At 41.9% G+C, this 19482-nt stretch overlaps 1 protein-coding gene across 1 annotated transcript in view; it reads left to right on the plus strand.

The window, feature by feature from the left end:
* The window catches only part of LARGE1 (LARGE xylosyl- and glucuronyltransferase 1), a 277165-nt gene extending 257884 nt beyond the window's left edge, over positions 1 to 19281 (plus strand). The window contains exons 12-15 of the mRNA XM_066319909.1: positions 2026 to 2304; positions 8889 to 9035; positions 14109 to 14304; positions 18845 to 19281. Of these exons, the coding sequence (XP_066176006.1) occupies positions 2026 to 2304; positions 8889 to 9035; positions 14109 to 14304; positions 18845 to 19042 (820 nt within the window). The 3' untranslated portion in view covers positions 19043 to 19281. The remainder of the gene's footprint in view (positions 1 to 2025; positions 2305 to 8888; positions 9036 to 14108; positions 14305 to 18844) is intronic.
* The last annotated feature ends 201 nt before the right edge of the window (positions 19282 to 19482 follow it).

The raw sequence follows: 19482 nt of genomic DNA on the forward strand, positions 1-19482 counted from the left end.
ATGTTGTGCTTAGAAACTCTGAATTCGAAGTTTTGTGGTCAAAGGAGACTTGACAGCTCACAGAGAGCAGATTATGGAGGATCATCTAGCAGTCCCTGTATCATTTCTATGGAAGTAGAGCCTGTCAATGCGAACACAGTAAAATGGAATATTCTGAAGTGTACTAAGGTGTACGAGCTGGGAACTTGTACCACCAAAACCCAGTTTCCACTTCAGTATCATGAAAAGCTTTGCGTTATCAGGTGTGCTGTTTAAATAAGTTATATATGCCATTAGTCCACTGCTTGGAGTCCTTAAAAGGCATTTTGCTGCATTTTTTACTAGGCAAGTTTTCCATTTTTAAAACAATGGCCTAAATTTGAGTGCTCACAGACTGGAATCTCCTGATTACCAGATTTGTACTATGTTGGAAAAAGGCAAAAAAAAAAATTATTTTTTCCTTATTTATTATTCGGGTAATGAAAATTCTAGACCCTTTACCTAACTTATAAATATTTTTATATTGATTTGTGTTTCAAATTCAGCTGTATGTCTCAGACTGATAATAGCCTTTGTTTCAATAACAGATAAAAAGAAAATTATGTACCAAGTGTAGACTAGTAAGGTAATGTCTCATAGCTAAGAAAAAAAAAGATTATATCATCTTGGTATCATCACAATCATTCAAAAATGTGGGAAAAAGCTATTAATGTTAAGTCAGACTTTGTGTTTCCTGGTATGAGTATATCATTCCTTTATTTTGCAAATCTTAGGGAGGTAGTAGGAGAGGAAAATTATTTTCTCAGATTATGATAATGCAGAAAACTTGCATTTTGTATAAATGTTAATAGGAAAAAAATTAATAGTGTGGATTTGGAGTGAAGATAATAATTTTGCATCATCTACTCTTCCCAGTTTTTAATAGAATATCTGGCTAGTCTGCGTAGGTCATTTCCCTTCATATTAAATCAAGAGGCTTTGTAATCAGTCCTTGCTGTATTTTTGGGTGGCACATCTCAATCTCTAGGCAATAAATTATCCACAATGCTTAAATGATTTTCACTAAGTTGAGTTTGATTTACATTTGCATATGAAATCTTTCCCCTAATTTTCATCAATAGCATTATAACTGCTAGAATTTTTTTTAAAAAACACATCAATACAACCTGTTTAAAGATTTTTTAATGAAATTTGAGGTAGTGCTAAACATATACAAGTTAGTATTTCTAATGATGGTTTTGTCTGAAATGTTCTTTTGATACTCCACAGCAATGCCATGTCTGTCTTTTCTCCCCTCCTTATTCCCTACTAATAGTAAATCCCATTTCTATCGATGTGTCATCCTTTTTTCCTTTTCCCTGACAGTGAGCCCCTAATTAATGCATATGTTCACCTAAGTTAGTATCCCCTTGACCTGTCCCTTTTAACAGCCTTTGAGATCTGACTTACTGCCTTGCAAAAATTTTGGGAAGGTTTTCCTAAACAGGTAAAGGTAAAATGATCTGTGGGTCTGTCCACCTCTGTCCTTCACAAGCTTGTTGAAGAGCACTGTAGTGTGTTACTGTGTGGAAATAGCTTGACCTCAAATGTGAATTGGGCACTAGACAGTGTTGAAGTTTATGAGCACCCTATCCTGTAAGTAGATCCACGTGAACAGATCCCTGCAACTGTTCAAAGCTGCCACTGGGTAAGTCCTGTCATCCATGTGGGTTTTCCTGCAGCATCAAAGCTTTAGACACAAAATGGTGGTGCTTTAGATATCTGAGTTGTGGATGTGTGTATCTGATCTAGGGCCACCTTAGGCTACATTGGACTTAATGAGATAGATGTGTCCAGGGTGCAGTCCATCTGTCCAGGAGGAGACCTCAACTTACCATCTTTAAAGAATGAATTACGCTGTAGAAATACTTACTGCTTTCCACAGCAGATAAAGTGTCCCCAATCTGTCTCACTTACAGAAAGATACCTGCATTTGATCAGGTGAATGCAGGTACAGAGTGCCAGACAGGGAAGTAGCTTTTTCTTACTCTCACCTTCCTCTTCCAGGCTCCAGATGCTTGAAGCCATCTGCAAGCACTGGGAAGGTCCCATCAGCCTGGCACTCTACCTTTCTGATGCAGAAGCCCAGCAATTTCTGCGCTACGCTCAGGGCTCAGAAGTCCTGATGAGCCGCCACAACGTTGGCTACCACATCGTGTACAAGGAGGGGCAGTTCTACCCTGTGAACCTGCTCAGGAACGTGGCCATGAAGCACATCAGCACGCCATACATGTTTCTGTCTGACATCGACTTCCTGCCCATGTATGGACTCTACGAGTACCTCAGGTAGTGGACAGTGAGGGAGTTCCCACTGTCACCCACGATTTCAGCCTCTCCACACCCCACCCTTCTCACGTGTTCCCGAAACAGCTGGAGCAGATCTAGAAACGACAGCTTATAAATATTTGCAGTGTGACAATGCCCAGCAAGGCACAAGAATTTTTAGAGTAGAAGAAGGGACTGTAACTGGAAAGTAAAGCAAAATGGTTTTGAAAGAAAAAACCGAGGTCTGAATGTGAGCCTTGTTAGCTATTAGAATAATCTCTTCAAGGCTGCAGAAGAACCAATTTGAATATTGAACTGGGTTAAGTATTATTAAATGTCCAAGAGCATCGTTTATTAGCAGAGATGTGAACCAGGCAGTTTCTCTAAACACCCTTGGTTCTTAATGTCAGTGACAGAAAAAACATGCAGAGCATTACTGAACTTGTTGTCCGTGTGACACACTCTTAATTCAGTTCCTTATCTTGAAAAGAGGATGATGAGTCTAACCAGCTCAAAAATATGACTGCATTGCCAGCACCTGTCAAGGCAAAATAATTGTCATAAGGAAACTGGGAGGAGTAACATCAGTGCGTGTTGTATCATACTGCATGTGAGCAGGTTGGGCTGAGCAAACTACAGACTTCTGATACATTAACTGAGGTGTTTTTTTTTTTGATAAAGACCTTCCCCTGCAGAGGTTGGTCATCTGAGGCCAAAGCATAGAGCAAGGAGGACACCCTGTGGCCAGACAGGAGGATGTCAGTTCCTTTATCCAGACCAGTTTTGCTTTTCATCTCTGTTCTAATTCGGTAAAAGTTGATCAAAATGTTCCAGTAAGGGCCTGCCTGTAGGTGTTCCCTGTCAGTTCATAAGCCCAGGGCTTTGGAATGTAAAGGAAAATACGTCTTCTGGTATCAGGAACTTACAGAGGGGTTTCTTTGTTTCAGGCTTAACTCTGTAAGACATATACAGGGCCAAATTCACTCTTCAGAGGGGTGGAGTACCTCTTCTATGAGTAAGGGATCAAAGAGTTCAGGTTATTCAGCCTGGAGAAGTGAAGGCTCAAGGGAGACCTTATTATGGCCTTCCAGTACATACAGAGGGCTTAATTAGAAAGATGAGCACGAACATTTTAGCAGAAGCTGTTGAGACAGGAAAAGGAGGAGTGGTTTTAAACTAAAAGAGAGGAGATTTAGATAAGATGCAAGGAGTAAGATTATTGTGAAGAGGATGGCAAAACACTGGTACAGGTTGCCCAGACAGGTGGTTGGTACCCCATCCCTGCAAATATTCATGGTCAGGCTGGATGGGGCTCTGAGCAACCTGATCTAACTGAGGATGTTCATGCTCACTGCAGGGAGATTTGGCTAGATGATCCTTAGAGGTGCCTTCCAGCCCAAACCATTCTATGGCTTTCAGGATGCTGAATTTCAGTTGTATCATTTGTACTAGCACACTGTGTCAGTTTGTTTCCCTCTTATTTTGTTGAAGTCTTTTCAAGTTGTGTTATGAGCACTCCAAAATTATTCTGTCCTTTGCACACATTAGCCATCTCTGGATACATGGAGGAAGAGTTGTTCTTCATTTCCCTGTTCTTCTGTGTTAGTGTTTCATACTGGTACATTTCCTCAGATCAATGCTGGACACAGGAAGGATGGCAGCTGTTGATACTGGCATTTAGTGCTAGAAAAGGAACTTGTTCTCTCATGCTGCTTCATGGTACAATGAAAGGAAGAAGAGACAAGACAGAACGAAGTACCACCATTTCCTTGAGATGCTACAACCATAGAAATAATTCTCATAGCGTGATCTTGTATTATAGAGCTAAATGCACCATGGTGGTGCATTAGTGATGTTTCAAAAAAAGGCAGACATGCTGTCTGAGAGCTGCTGCCTCTGACACTTTGTGTTACCCTGCCAACCTCTAACCTTTTTAAGGCCCATACCACCTTAACTCTGAGATTCACTCTTGCCTGGAAATACTGAAGTTGCTAATCTGCTACTACCAGCTCTTCAAAAAGTGGGTTTTTTTTTTTTTCCCGTATGGACTAGAGGCTTTTGTTGCTTTTTCAGTAATGATTTTCCTAAGCAAAGTAGCAGGGAGGTGCATTGAGGTTATTTCCTATATGGATACCCGGTGTCTTTCTGCATTGACTGCTCCCACTGCCTCTGCAAATAGATGATTAGTGCTATCTGTCTGAATGGCAGCAATTGTTTGTTAGAGAGAGTCTTAAAACATTTTTATCCTCATTTCCTCAGATACAACAACCATAAACAAAGGAAATAGTGTGGTATTTCAAGCATTGCTTTGTACAGGGTAAGCCAGGCAAGTCCTTCTCACTGAAAGTTTGCTGATTTACATATATTGCATATTGTGTCTCTGCAGATAATATATCCTCAGAAAGAAAGAAATTTTGAAAAATGTTTGCAACATATTTTGAAGGTGTCATACAAGAAAGGTTACAACCAGTTTTGAAGGAGAAGCTGATGGAACTGGTAGTTACCTATCCCTTTATTTATCTGTTGCTTTGCACTTAGATTTGTGCTAATTGAGCTTTTTCACAGCTGCTAAGTAAAACCATTTCAGTGTTTTTATCTCCATCAAACACCCTTTTAGTCCTGCCTTAGTCTTCTGTGAAGTACAGAAGGAAATGTATCATTTAAAGATTTCCTGTTTACCTTGGTTACTGAGGTCGTCTTGTCATTGCCTCAGAGATAAAGGCTTCTTCTAGTTGCTGCAAGTAAGGTGTTAGGGTCATCCTACAGTGACTCCTAACATAAAACAGTGAGACAGGCTGCTTATCTACAGGTGTCACAGCTAGCATTAGAGTTCTTTCCTGACACATTTGTGTAAAATGTGCCGTTGGCTTGCAGTGACACATTTAGCATGATTTGGGACGCGGCATCCCAACTCCTTTCATGGGTTTTACACCTGTCCCCTACAACATGAGTTGTGAAGTAGGTTCTGCTTATTTTTCAGCATCTCAGCTAGGAAGATAGTTCAAATAGTGCTTATTGGGGTTTTTGTGTTGGTTGCCTTTGTAGTCTATTAATTCATTGCTTTTGCAGAGAGGAAGAGCATTCTAATGAATTTACCAGTGGGTTGACAACTCTCCAGTTCTGACCACAGGCTCGGTGACTGTCATATTTGTTACCTGCAACCAACCTTTTACCGAATCCTGATGGTAGAAGCACATTTGAGTTAATGGACTCTTTTTTTTTTTCTTTTTTTTTTTTTTTCCCCAGAGTGCAGTGCTTTAGCATTAGGTTGCTAAATTTTCTATGTCTGAGCTTCTCTATCCTCCACAAATGGGAATTATCTTACTATCTACTTACATGAGGATGAAAATTCTGTGTTAATTTTTGAAAATAACTATGCAAATTAGAATATTGATATCAACATGCTGGAGTTCATTCAACCCATGAGGAGACTCTCATGATTTAAAATTCATTTTTTCATTGCTTTGTGAAAAATATGGTTGCTTAGATTTAAAATTTAACCCAGCCTTCACTGTGTCAGAATGACACACATCAGGTCTGAACACAAAGATACCTGGGAAATGGTTTCCTGGACAACACTAGCACAAAGAGACCTAGCTCTACATAGTCATAAATTCTTATTTTGGGGTTTTGGGGAAAAGGACAAGGAAGGAAAGTGGATACTGAATCAATACTACTGGATTAAAATAAATAAATAAATAAATAAATAAATAAATAAAAGCCCTCACAGGGATAGTGCAAGACTTACGTAGTTTACCCAGTGCTAGCTTACAAAATAGGCAAATGTATTCCCTACGATATTCCACATGTCTGGCAGCAGCAACAGTGAAAATTTTCCATTCCTAAAGTGTAACAGAATCAGTCAACCAGCAAATAGCACCTCCATTCAAAACAGGAGAAAAAGTCATCCCACAGAAAATGAAAAGGTGGATTTGCTTCCACTGGGAAGAAGTTAGATTTTCAGCTGGTTGTCCAAGGAGCAGACCATCTACGAGAAGAAAATGGAAGGTTATTTTTCCTCTAAAAAAGTCCCGCCTGCCATTATCACAGTTTAAATGGCCTCTGTTGTCCTTTGTCACTCAAGTTCAACATCTGGATGTTATCAGTGATTTCTTTTTCCCTTTGCATCAGTCTTTTATGTCACCAAGTCCTCCTCAAGGGCAGGTGATTCTACTCAGAGATCAGTGCTGCTGGGCTGCTTGTCTGAGCATGCCTCAACTCCCAGCTCGGTTTTGGAGAGCCCTTCCACTTCGACCTTATCACCTGTACTGGCTGTGGCTGAACTGGAGGTCTTTCCCTATAGCATCCCTCACAGTGCTCTGCATTGATGGCTGGAAAGGTGTTGATCACTCTCCAGTGTTTTGGCTACTGCTGAGCACACTGGCACAGGCTCAGTGCTGTGTCTCCCTCAGTCTGCCCCCCATCTGCAAGAGGGCAAGATCTTGGGAGGGGCTACAACTAATGCAGCTGAGCCAAACTGAACAGGGAGAATCCATGCCAAATGATGTCAGCTCAGATAGATAAAAAAGCTAAGAAAAGGAGGAAGGCAGAGCATTCGTTATTTAGAATGTTTGCCTTCTGGAGGAGCAACTATGTGTGCTGAAGTCCTGCTTCCCTGGAAGTGGCCAGACATCACTTGATGGGAAGGAGAAAATAAAATCTTCCATTTTTCTCCTTGTTGGTGTACACTCAACCTTTTGGTTTTGCTTTAGTAAACTGCCTTAAGTATCTCCACATCTCTGTGTTTCCCTGTATGCACTTCAAGTATCTTGTTTCCAGATATCTCTTTGTCTTTGCTTACCTCACTTTTCATGTTAACCTCTGACAGTGCAAGTGATTTCAGGCTCTTCTATCAGTTTGTTCCCTGTGCTTTTTGATTTCTTCCTGAAGGTACTATCACTTATTCCTTCCAATAGTTCACACATTGACAACTGTTTGAAATTTGCAGGTGACAAGAGCAGCAGGGAGTGTGCAGAAGGGATTGCTGATATCAGCAGCATCTTTGTGGTTATATCCCGTATCTTAGAGAATAAGTCACATTCAACTTAACAAGATGGAACAAGTTGCTCCATCTGACAATTTCTGCTGTTACTTGTGCCTGCTGCAGCTTTGGTCAGCTTCAGACCAAACTTTAGTGGGCAGGATTGTTTGCTACTCCTGGACAGTGCCAAGCACAGCAAGGCCTTTGAATTTTGCCTGGGCCTTTTAAGCTCTCTATAAACCCAAAGTTATAGTAAGAGCCATAAATGGAATCTGCTGTTTCCTTGCAGAGCCCAAAGGATGAGCATCACTACAAATGTTACCTGCTCTGTCCTAGAGGAGGAATCCCCAAAGCTGTACTTCTCAAGGCTGATAGATTGCACAGCGACCAGAAAGACTTAGATTTTGGAAAGGAGACTGTATTAGTATTCCCTTCTCTCAGAAGTGTGAAAGCGAAGAAACATTTAAAAGCATCATAAAGACTATATACGAGCACTGCTCAACAATTTTGGAAGGTCACAAATGCTGATTGTGAAGGAGTCATCTATTGACATGCAGATATCTTGGCCTCTAGTGATGGTGAGGGAGAAGCTAGTGAAGAAAGTACAAAACCAGTTATGATAAGATGCTGTTAAAATCCTGCAGTTGTGGAAAGTTAACTGGAATGTGTCAGGGGCTCTTCAAGCAATACAAACTTTGCAGTAAGGAGCTGAGATCAGATTGCTCCTTTATAGAACAGGTCTATAGGGTGGTATGAATTCCGTAAAATTCAGATTTCATTAAGTAGTTGTGCCCCTCTTCTTTTTCCCGGACAGGGGTATAAATGAATTCTGGGTATTCTAGGCCTAGAAAAATGGTTTGTTTGGTCCTTCTGTTATTAGGACAGTGAACCCAATTCCTTCAGCTTAAAAGGCTGTAGAGAGTTTGCTGCTTATCAATATTGTCCTTGATTGCATGTTGCAGTAACATAAAAGTCAGGACAGTGAATCCTGTTAAGGGGAACTGACTTTGACAAGGAGAGAGAGGCATATTTCTGGTATGAAATTCGGAGCTAATGAAAGGAAAATTGAGACAGAGTTATTTCTAATGACAAGCGTAGTAAAATTCAGTTAAGGGATAGAAAAGTAACTTCTGGGGGTTTTTGAGATTTAGTTTTTTAGAAAAGATTAGGCTGAACACCTCTAGCAGGCAGGATGAGAGATTGCTAAGCTGCTCCTCTGCTGCAGCAGTCGTCCCTAGACCCCTGCCTGGAAAAGAGCCCTGCTGTGTGAAATGCTTATGTGCACACACACTCACTCACCAAAACAGTCTCTGCGCTGAACAACTTGCAGCAAAAGGAAGGAAAAAGAGAGGCATTCCAGTCCATCCAGTGTAGAGCATTTCTCTGCTGACAACAGTCTGTCAGGGCAGCATTGATCAGTCAAACACACAAGCCCGTTTGGAATTCTGTTGCTCTCCCTGCTCTTAGAGCAGCAGACCAAAAGCAGAAGAAAATTTGAAGCGCCTGTAGGAAAAGATACGGGCCATAGTTACATTTATAGTATCTTAACTTCCCATTTTCTGCACTTTATTTTGAAAAGCTCAGTGACTTGCTCAGTTGAAAATTTGTTATTTCTCTTTGCCAGGAAGTCTGTCATCCAGCTGGACCTCGCTAACACCAAGAAAGCTCTGATTGTACCTGCCTTTGAGACCCTACGCTACCGCCTCTCCTTCCCCAAGTCAAAAGCAGAGCTGTTATCTATGTTGGACATGGGAACTCTCTTTACATTCAGGTAATGGAAATGCTCTTGAACCTGTGGTCATTATCTCTGTTTTTTATGTTCTTCTGAATATTTGGTTCTTCTCTCTCACTGTCAGCTGCATTAAGAAACTTACTGGAATTTTTTTCCCTTTTCATAGAGAGGCAGTGAACAGTATCACGTGTATGTATTCTGTCTGTAAGCTCAGCATTTTATCTCGTGTTACAGTCCTCTACTGAAGGACTTCAGTTGTTAAATCGAGTTTGTTTATTTTCATCATTTTTTATTGTGCTACAAAATCAAGCGTGACCATTACACTCAAGTGCGTGTAATTTACTTTTTGGCTGCCAAATACTGTCTGGGTAGCTGTGTCTTGTCATGTAACCAAAAGTAATGTGTCTCTGCCCATTGATTAGCTCCCTCACTGGAAAAACAAATGCAGGCTTGTCTTATGCTCTTTTAAAATGTGAAACAGCTGCTTTAATACCTAGAGTTCCTCTGTGCAGAGGTAAGAGAGTACTCTGATAGAGGCTAAGAAGCAAAGAACACCTAAATTTGGAGCTCTTCTCAGAAGCAGACTTTTTTTGTGGCTGTGAGCAGGTCACTCCTATTATCTGCCAGACTCTTCAGTTTTAAAATGCAACTACCAGGGGTTAACCATCTCTTGGGTGTGTGTGGTAAGGTCTGATTAGCAGACATTTGTAAAGCATCTCAGCAATGGGAAGAGTACAATATGGCCTTATGATGTTGCACAGAGAGGGGGCTTAGGAGACTTGCATTCTCTTCTCAGCTCCACTACTGCCCTGCTGAGAGGTGCTACAAGAATCACTTTGCTTTCTTTCATCTCTGTTCCCCATCTCTGAAATACAGGTAATAATGTTCACCTCTCTTTTTTGCAATATTTTGCGATCTAGAGATAAAAGCCCTGAAAAAGCTAGGCATTATCCATGGCTGAAGGAGCTCACTATCATACCTCTCCCACCCTTCTCTTTAGAGCTTTCCTCACACTTTTCCCATTCCCTATATTGCACACCTGTCTCATTGCAGCAGCCACCCTTCCCTCAAATAGTTGCATGCACATGTCATAGCAGACAGCCTGTGTGAGTCTGGAAAATGTAATTCTGATCAGTGTCAGAATTCTGCCAGTGACTGCCTTGAAACAGAAACTTGAGGTGACTGAGAGAAGCATGCATCTGGAAAATTACTTAAAGATACTGTGATAGAGCAAGTACCTTTCCCTCTGCCATCATTTTTTAACGTACAAAAGACATAAAAATTAACAAGAGATTTGATAAAAAATAGTTGTCTCTCTCATAGTTGAGAGAAAGAGTATTTCCAGTGGAAAATGACACCCCTCAGAATTTTCAGATGTTGCATTCCACCAGCAGTCACCTGCACAGTGATGGCTTTCCACTACAGATTTCATCTTCAGGCATGTTTGTGTGTTACATACACAGCCAGATTTGCAAATACTATCTCAAGTCTCACTCAGGCAAGAATGTCTTTAACATCAGTGGGAGTTTTTCCAAAGCAAGGTTAAATAAGGCTTGAAGGACACACAGTCTCTAGCTGGTGTACATATTAATGTAGGATACATTTTACAAATGCTTCCTCAGTTTGTTTTGTCTCATTTCATTGCACAAATCTATTGACAGCCACTGCACTCTGGGCCGAGGATTATTTCCACCTCCACCTTCAAGGTGCTTTAATAACGCTGCAATTTGACGCTGAGCGGGTGGGAGTGAGCTGGGGAGGACTGCTGTGACAGTGATTGCTGAGAGTGCCTGCAGCATCCCAGTCCCTCACACCACACAGTAGATTACAATCTTTCCCTCACTGAAATTGCTTTTGCCACCTCTTTTTGAAATGGTGACCTTTTCTACCTCTGGGCAGCTAAGAAGTACACAACGGCTCTCAATTACATCCCTCAGTCACCAGCAGAAGAAAAGAGAAGACAAGTGAGCATCTGTGGCTGGCAAGGTGTGCTGTGTGAAACCCTCTGCCACACAGGGGCTCTGTGCCAGCTCGCTGGCTCCCTGGGCAGCCGGTGGCTGGGAGTGTGCTCCCAAGGATGTGCCTGCTCAGGGCCTGGGTACGAGCTGATGAGCCACAACTGCACTGCCCACACACATCCAGGCACAGGGGAAACCACAGCTGGCAGGAGACACATCATCATACTGAGAAAACAAAAAGCAACAACTGAGTAACTTAATTAACTGATTGCATCCACAATCTAGCAAAATATTTAAGCATCTGAGAACAGAAGTGGGAAAGTTCTTCTTTCAGCAAATCATCTTTCTCACTGAAACAGGAAACTTAGAGGAGGCAGGGAGGAAGAGCTCTGAGAAAAACAATTACTTCATTTTGCTAACTTTAGCAAAGTTTACTATAGTTTTGACATTTTATTTGAAATAAAAGCAATCAGTAACACAAGTAAAATGAAACATTGGATCTGAAGTGGAGGACGAGGGGATGCGGCGTGTTCAAGTTGTTTTCCATGAACCGTGGAAGGAAACTCATCGTGATTTCAGGGAGATCGAGTTACTTGGTTTGGATTGGTCAAAATTGCGAGCATAGTGAAAAATGCGTTGTTCTCAATTTTCACAAAGTTCTCTGGGGATTCAGTCAAATTGAGTGTGGCCTTAAGATTCAATGTGTATTTAAATCTTGAGTGAGAAGAGCCTGGGCAGAAAATAACATTTATTCATTTGTCGTGGGAAATGGAATACCAGTATAGACAGTGAACCTTTTCTCACAACTGCATCACTGATAGTAAAGTCATTTGGAAACGACTCACTCTATAATGGGAGCTTCCTTTCTATGGACCTCCATGGAATGGTGTCTTCTTATCCTTTTTTTGCAGTTCATGTCATCAGCCATTGACCAAGACCTAGTTTCAGCAGATTATCTGTGTATGAACCCGTATATATTGAATGTGCAGATATGTGTGTAATCCAATTATGTTCTCACAGTTCTTGTTTTCAGTCTAATTAGTCCTCCATCACTATTGTGTGTACACTTCATTTGAGCATTCCGGACTAATTTACCTCTTTGTTAGGATCTTAGCTGTCCTTTTGCCTTTCTCTTTCCTTCCACTCACATCAATTACTCTGAAGAAGCAAGTAAATAAACTCCGTTGTTATTTGGTTTTGTACAAGCAAATCTACTCCTTCCTTTCTGCTTTGTTTTGTCTCTGCAACCCCAGTTCCATATTTTCCTTTAATTGGCTCTTCCCAATTATCTATTTTTCCCTGCCAGTTTGCTCTCTTGACTTACAGAAGTTATACTTGAGCTGCTATAGGTGCTTACACTGGTATCTACAAAAAGGGTAGAAAGAAATTGAATTCTTTTTATGGTTAATATCTTGTTACCCCCTTTTTAAATCAGTGGGAGAGTGTTACTAGAATAACAGCAGCATTTGGCTGCTTCTCTGCAGGAATCTCTCAATTAACCGAAGTTTGTACGGGGCTTTGAAGATACAAATCACTTCATAAGTGTTTAGCAGTCATTATTATTATTATTATCATAATTAATTTCAAAATGCCGGAGGTAGGATTTTAGATGATAGAGCACCCTCCACAATCTTACATAATTTTAAACCCCACATTGTTGCTGTTGGGGTTTTCTTTTTCCCAGCATAAATAGTTGCATATTAGTCACTGGCTAGGTTAGCCACTCATCTCCAAAAGGCCAAAAAAAGGGATAGGTTTTTGGTGATGATTCCAAAGGATATTAAGGGTTATAAGCATCTTTGTGAATCTGGCACTGCTTCCTAATAATCTCTGGAGAATTATTTCACTGTCAGGTGCTTTTTTAATAGAGATGGGTTTTGTTTTTCCTAGACCCTAGGCGAGATATCTGAAGGTGGTGAAACCTGTTTACAGTTTAGAAATGCAGCATACAGAGGACCATACCTTAGTTGTGACCCCAGTGCCATGCTAATAATTCAGTCTTCCTGCACTGCCCTAAACAGAGAGTCAGCAAAGCTGAACACCTCTGATTCTCCTGTTACAAGCCATACAAATATGTCCAAATGAAAACTCGTAGGCTGTGATTATATATTCCTGCGTTTTTAGCAATGGCTTACAATGTTATGACAATTTCTGGGATTGAAACATTGCGTCATGTTGTAATTTTGCAATATTTAATGCTCAGATCCCTTCACTTTTAGCCTGTGAGTCATCCCTGTGAATTCAGTGTACCTTACATTAAAAATTGGCAGGATATTTATTTTGTCCTTTTTGTTGCCTATCTATCTCAGTGTTGTAATACAGATATCTACTATGCCTTTGTTTCATTAATTAATCTATGAATCTGGAGAAAGAGCTTGTCTCATTGATTTTTGGAAAGTGTTAGAATAAGTGGGCCAGCGAGTCATTGACCCTGGCACTAATGGGGTGCATTCAAGCTGTGCTAGGAAGAGACCTGCTGGGACCTAAACAAGATCAGCAAAATATAAAAGGGTTTTTTTCTGTAAATCAAATTGATTACCTTACTGAAGATCACAGGAGTACTCCCCACAATGTAGAACTTCGAGCAGAAAGCCTTTATGTAATATTTTACTTATTAATGTAATTATGCAGCTTGGTTCCTGCCATAGTAATAACTGTAATTAATAAAATGAAACATCTATCCAGAGCAGCAGGTGTCTCTCATGCAAATTATAAAATTGCCTATAAAACATATTGTGAATGTCACCATGGTTGGGAAATAGCTAATTTTAGGGACCTTATCTGAGCTGCAGATTTCTGCACTGATTTTAGAGCACCAACTGATGCAGCTGCTTGGTTGCTAGGAATAGACACAGCACTTGCAGTGCAGATGAACTGACAGGGTACTGTGTAATTGTTTCTCACATTAGCATGAGGTACTGTTTTCACACTATCCTTCGCCAACTAGATGTGTTTAAGCATTGAGCTCTGGGGAGACATGCTGGAAATAGTCCTAGAAATGGCTTCCGATGCATCCTGAAAATGACGATGTGAATTGTAAGCTAATGTCCTTATTTTTTGAGCGTTTCATCTAGCAGGTAACATTTTGTTGCCTCGCCAAGATGTTTTCTATCTAATTGCCTCCCCACGTCCCTGCCGTTTATGTCTGTTTCAGGTACCACGTCTGGACGAAAGGGCATGCGCCAACTAATTTTGCCAAGTGGCGAACAGCCACCACTCCCTACCGCGTGGAGTGGGAAGCAGACTTTGAGCCATACGTCGTCGTCAGGAAGGACTGCCCGGAGTATGACAGGCGCTTTGTGGGATTTGGCTGGAACAAAGTAGCTCACATCATGGAGCTGGATGCACAGGTGAGGAGGAGATGACACACGAGTATCTCGCCCAGGGCTCCGCAGCAGGGTTATTACAACAAAATCTGTGTCTCGTAGGAAGGTGCCACGTTTTGCATCACCAGAGTGTTCATCTCGCCTTACTGAGCTCCTTAATGAGTGCTTTTTGAGTTGGGAACATTCCATTTAATGCTTGTCAAGTACTAAATGAAGAACGGAGTCTAAGTTCATTTCTTTGTCAGTTCTAAGAAATTCCTTGTTTTGCAGAGGCACAGCCCCTGTAGTGCTCTCCTCCTGACCAAAGCATTGCAGCAGTTGTTGCCAATCCCATCACTTGTTAAGGAACATGTAGACCTAGCTGGATTTCTTTCGGTTAAATAGGGGTTTGTGAGTCCCAAATGCTAACTTAGAATTCAGAAACCAGTCTTCAAGGTAAGCATCTTTAATTTCTGGCTGGGATTTACAGCACATTTCTGCAAAGCCTAAGTCTTTACATTTCCAGAGTCTGGGGCTGTGGTGCGGACTCTAAAGGATCCAGGTACTTGAGCCTTGGGCTTCCTGCTTCTTGAATCTCTGACTTGGGATGAAGCTGCTGGGCAGAATCTATAATAATAAGGATGCAGAGAAAGCTCAGGAGTTTGAGACTGGCACCAGAGCTCTCAGAGTTGCCAAGGTCCCTGCTGCCAACCTAGATCTTAGAGGCTGGCAGTGACTATGGCTCCATGGGAGCCCACTGCTGCTGCTCACTGAAATGGCAGGATTTGCATCATCCTGCTGTTCTTGGATGAGGAGCTACCCACTGTGCTAATCAGCAAGGTCTGGGTCATGGCATTTCTTTTTAGTTTGGGTTTGTTGCCGTTTTTTTCAGTTTGGTTTCAATCCCAGTGTTTGAACTAATAGTATTTCATGCTAACCAAAAAAAAAAAAAAAATAAAATAGGCAATCATTGTCCTCCTATGATAGCTTCTGCTATGAATCTGGAATAGAGCAGATCCTTCTCTGTTCAAGTCTTACCAGTTTATGTGAAGCAGAGCAGCTCAAGGCTTGGAGCAGCTTAGTGGGAGATTGTCTCTCTGGTGTGTGGACTACAGTGTATTTGTGTGCAGGCATGTGTGGAAGAATATTTTCTACTTCTGCTTACACAACCACATGGTCACCTTGGGCTGGCAGCCACTTGCCCTCTGTTTGCCAAGGGTGTTCCCAACAAATTTGTACCTACTTAGTTAAAAAAAATTATTACAGACTAGAAAAAAAATTGTCTCTTATGTTAATAATACTTTGTTCTGCTATAACAGTAATTTTCCAGTACACTTCCCAAGCACTAATCAGTTAACCATCAGTTGTGGAGTGTGCCAGGGTAATGGTTTATTATTTGTTAAGATGAGTAACAAGGCATATGGTCCCAGTGGCAGCTCTTACGTAGCATTCAGGATTTAACTCTTCTGTTCAGAGGTGTCTCCCCAACACAGAGATTGACAAGTGGGCAATGGAAACATTTTTCAAAGTTGCTCATAGCACAGTTATTTTAAATGACCATTGGGTTGGAATTAACTCTGAGAGATCACTCTTCCAGCCTTCAATACAGTATAACATTTAAAAGAAATTTCATTTTCCTCTGCAACAACATGGGTATTGGCAGGTTCTCCCACCAAATGAGCCTGGAGGAGACATGGCACAGCTACTTCTCCTGTGGCATTCCTCTGCTTTGGGGTGTGCACAGATCAGGTTGCTGCCAGCTGCTTGGCTGGCTTCATTACCAGCCAGCAGAGCAGCTTCTCAGTTATTTCACTGCTCTTCACAACTGCAGTGTCTGTCAGGAGGTCGGTTCCAGATCCCTTTCCAAGAGCCTGTGGCACTGCCATCACAGAGCAGGATATGGCATGGAGATAATCATCATTGTTATTCTGGGAGCATGCAGGTGTCCACTGAGCTGGATGCTGTACAAATTCACACATAATGCCAGTCTCCATCTAAAGAATTTGTAATCTAGGAGATAGGGACAAATTTTCCTGCAAGTGCATTGCCTTCTCCATAGAGGCTTCCATGCAGTAGGGCAAGGTCATTAGGAAACCTTTCCCTACCTTTACAGTAACTGCTACTAGACTGTGAGTGTCCCATTTTTCAGGACCCTAGCCCAGCATATTTGAAAGGGGATTATTAGCAGTAGACCCACAATTTTTTGAAAGGCTTTATGTGCCTGAAGGCCCTTCACAGGGATAGGAAGGCTGCTGTGCTGAACAGTTTGCACTGCAGAGTATAGACAGTCCCTGACCTGCAGTGTTACCAACTTGAGATGCAAACAGAGAACAAAGAAAAGGTTGTATGAGGAGGATGCATCTTCCTCTGCAGTTCCAGCCTGTAGTTTTAAGGTCCCTTAGAGTCATTTTCTGTAGTTTGTAGTTTATCAGCTCTCCTTACTCTATGGTGCTAGCCTTTGGTTTCACATTTGGTTCCCTATTAGTCCTAAGCATTTTCTAGCTAAAAAAAATTCTGCCTGTGAGCATCAGATTATTTTGCTCTTGCTGTACATTTTTCACCCCAAACAGAAGCTCAGAGGATCCCATTCCTGTATGTGACAACATTGCAAACTGGCACCGAGATTTACCACTTTAGCACTGTCTGTCAGGGAACAGGCATTCTCACAGGGAAGAAAGAACTGCATCTGCACTTAGCTGTCCAGCACAAACAGGCTTATCAGCACAAGTGTGTTTTTTCCCATAAGTTTCTTTCCCTACTAAAATATCTAGGAGTACTCTGCTTCTCTGCTGCAGATATTCTTTGTCTCTGCACAGACTCCTAAATATACAAGTGACTGGACATTGCAAACCAGGGGAAGTTGTGCACCACTTCCTGTAAAGCCAGCATGCTCTGTGGCTGTTCCTTCCCTGCCCAGTTTCTTTTGTAAAGAGGGTTAATGAGTCAATCCAGCGACAAGAATAGTGGATAGAAACTGCGTGAGAAAATAAGAAATCTCCTTGTGGAAGCTTCAAAGTTTCGTTGTAATTTGCATCCAGTACAACTAAGACTTCTTGAAATTCCATATGAAAAAGGTGTTTAGAGTATTTCCTTTGGCTACAGAATAATGAGGTTCACATCCCTTACCCAGGTCCCTGCAGAAGATACCTGCTTGTTGCATATCCTACACTAGTGAACTTTCAGCTTGTCTGAGAATCAGGCTTTTTCAAGCTTTGCTCTAGTCATCATATATTTACCTGTAAGATTGAGAGAATCTAACAGGAATAATTGAGGTTTCAGTCAACCATTATTTTTTTAAGAACAAAAATTGTCAAAGAACTTGGTCATATATAAAGAGAATAAGTGAAGTAGTTTTACAGGAGGAGAGTTAGCACAGTATGTCAAACTTCATAAAGGAGAACTTAATTTGAGTAAAAATGTCTCAAAGCATATGGAATTAGCAGGTTGATTTTCACAGATTGCCTATAAATGATATCATATTCTCCCCTTATTTCAGATTTATAAATAGTTTTGGACAGTTTTGTCTCTGTAAGTATCTTAGCGTATAGGCAAAGCAACATATGCCATGCAGTTTTGCCTTTGTAAATGCAGCTTATTCTAGCATCCCAAGCAAAATAAATTTTAGGGCCAAAGCCATGTTTTTTTGCATGGACACTTGTGACTCACGCTGTGTGGTCACTGAGAACTGCATTCTTGCAATCACATTACTGAAAAATCTGTGTGGCAGACATGGCTTCAGGTGTGCCTTTTGTGCTATTTCCCAATTATTTGGCTTATATGGAGTAAAATGTTTTAAAATAGTTGGGTTTTTTTTACTGTGAGGGTGGTAAAACACTGGAGGAGATTATCCAGAGGGAAGGTGGATGCCCCACCCCTGGAAACATGTAAGGTCAGGTTGGGCTCTGGCAACCTGATCTAGTTGAAGATGTCCTTGCTTATTGCAAGGAGGTTGGTCTAGACTGTCTTTAAAGGTGCCTTCCAACCCCCAAAATTCCATGATTTTACAAAAAGTGAAAATAGATCTTTCAAAAAACCAAGAAAAAGCTACTTAAAACACAAAGGCAGCTTATTTGAGATCCCTAAAATGGGTTTGTGGTCCCTGAGACACAAACAGCGCTGTTACACGACGGAGCATGTTTGACTGTGGAGGTGCAGAAGAGGTGCCTTGCAGGAGTCTGGGCTCACCCAGATCTCACAGCCGTGTCTTTGTCCTGCAGGAGTCTGGGATCACCCAAATCTGACAGCTGTGTCCTTGTCCTGCAGGAATCTGGGCTCACCCAGATCTCACGGCCGTGTCTTTGTCCTGCAGGAATCTGGGATCACCCAGATCTGACAGCCGTGTCCTTGTCCTGCAGGAGTCTGGGATCACCCAGATCTCACAGCCGTGTCTTTGTCCTGCAGGAGTCTGGGATCACCCAGATCTGACAGCCGTGTCTTTGTCCTGCAGGAGTCTGGGATCACCCAGATCTCACAGCCGTGTCTTTGTCCTGCAGGAGTCTGGGCTCACCCAGATCTGACAGCCCTGTCTTTGTCCTGCAGGAGTCTGGGCTCACCCAGATCTCACAGTCATGTCTTTGTCCTGCAGGAGTATGAGTTCACGGTGCTGCCCAACGCCTACATGATCCACATGCCGCACGCCCCCAGCTTCGACATCACCAAGTTCCGCTCCAACAAGCAATACCGCATCTGTCTCAAGACGCTCAAGGAGGAGTTCCAGCAGGACATGTCACGCCACTACGGCTTCGCAGCCCTCAAATATCTCACGGCAGAGAACAACAGTTAGCACCGTGGAGCCCGCGCGTGGCCAGCAGGGTCGCCAAGGCAAGAGACGCTCGGCGTTTGGGGCCTGGCCTTCAAACTTCAAACTGAGAAATACTTTTTGTTTTTATATCAGACTTGGCAGTTCTAACAGTAGAAATTCGAAGTGACGTGTCTTCGGACTATGCTCATTCATCCCTTCCCCAGCTACCCCAGGCCTGTGGGCTTTAGCGTTCATGAGGTGTCTGTGAGTGGGCGTCCTCCAAGCCACCAACAGTGGGGACTGGGCAGGGGCTGGGATTGCACTCCACTCTCATGATTGCAGAGCACAGACAGACCTTCAGAATATAGGATTTCATGTTGCTATTTAATAATTTGACGTGCTTTTTATCTGTAAAGGAAGATCTTCAGGTCACTGTCCTGTGAATTTCAAATCTGCACTACTCTAAAAGGGAACGTTGACCT

Source organism: Sylvia atricapilla, chromosome 5 (assembly GCF_009819655.1).
Source record: "Sylvia atricapilla isolate bSylAtr1 chromosome 5, bSylAtr1.pri, whole genome shotgun sequence".
NCBI classification, from domain to species: Eukaryota; Metazoa; Chordata; class Aves; order Passeriformes; family Sylviidae; genus Sylvia; species Sylvia atricapilla.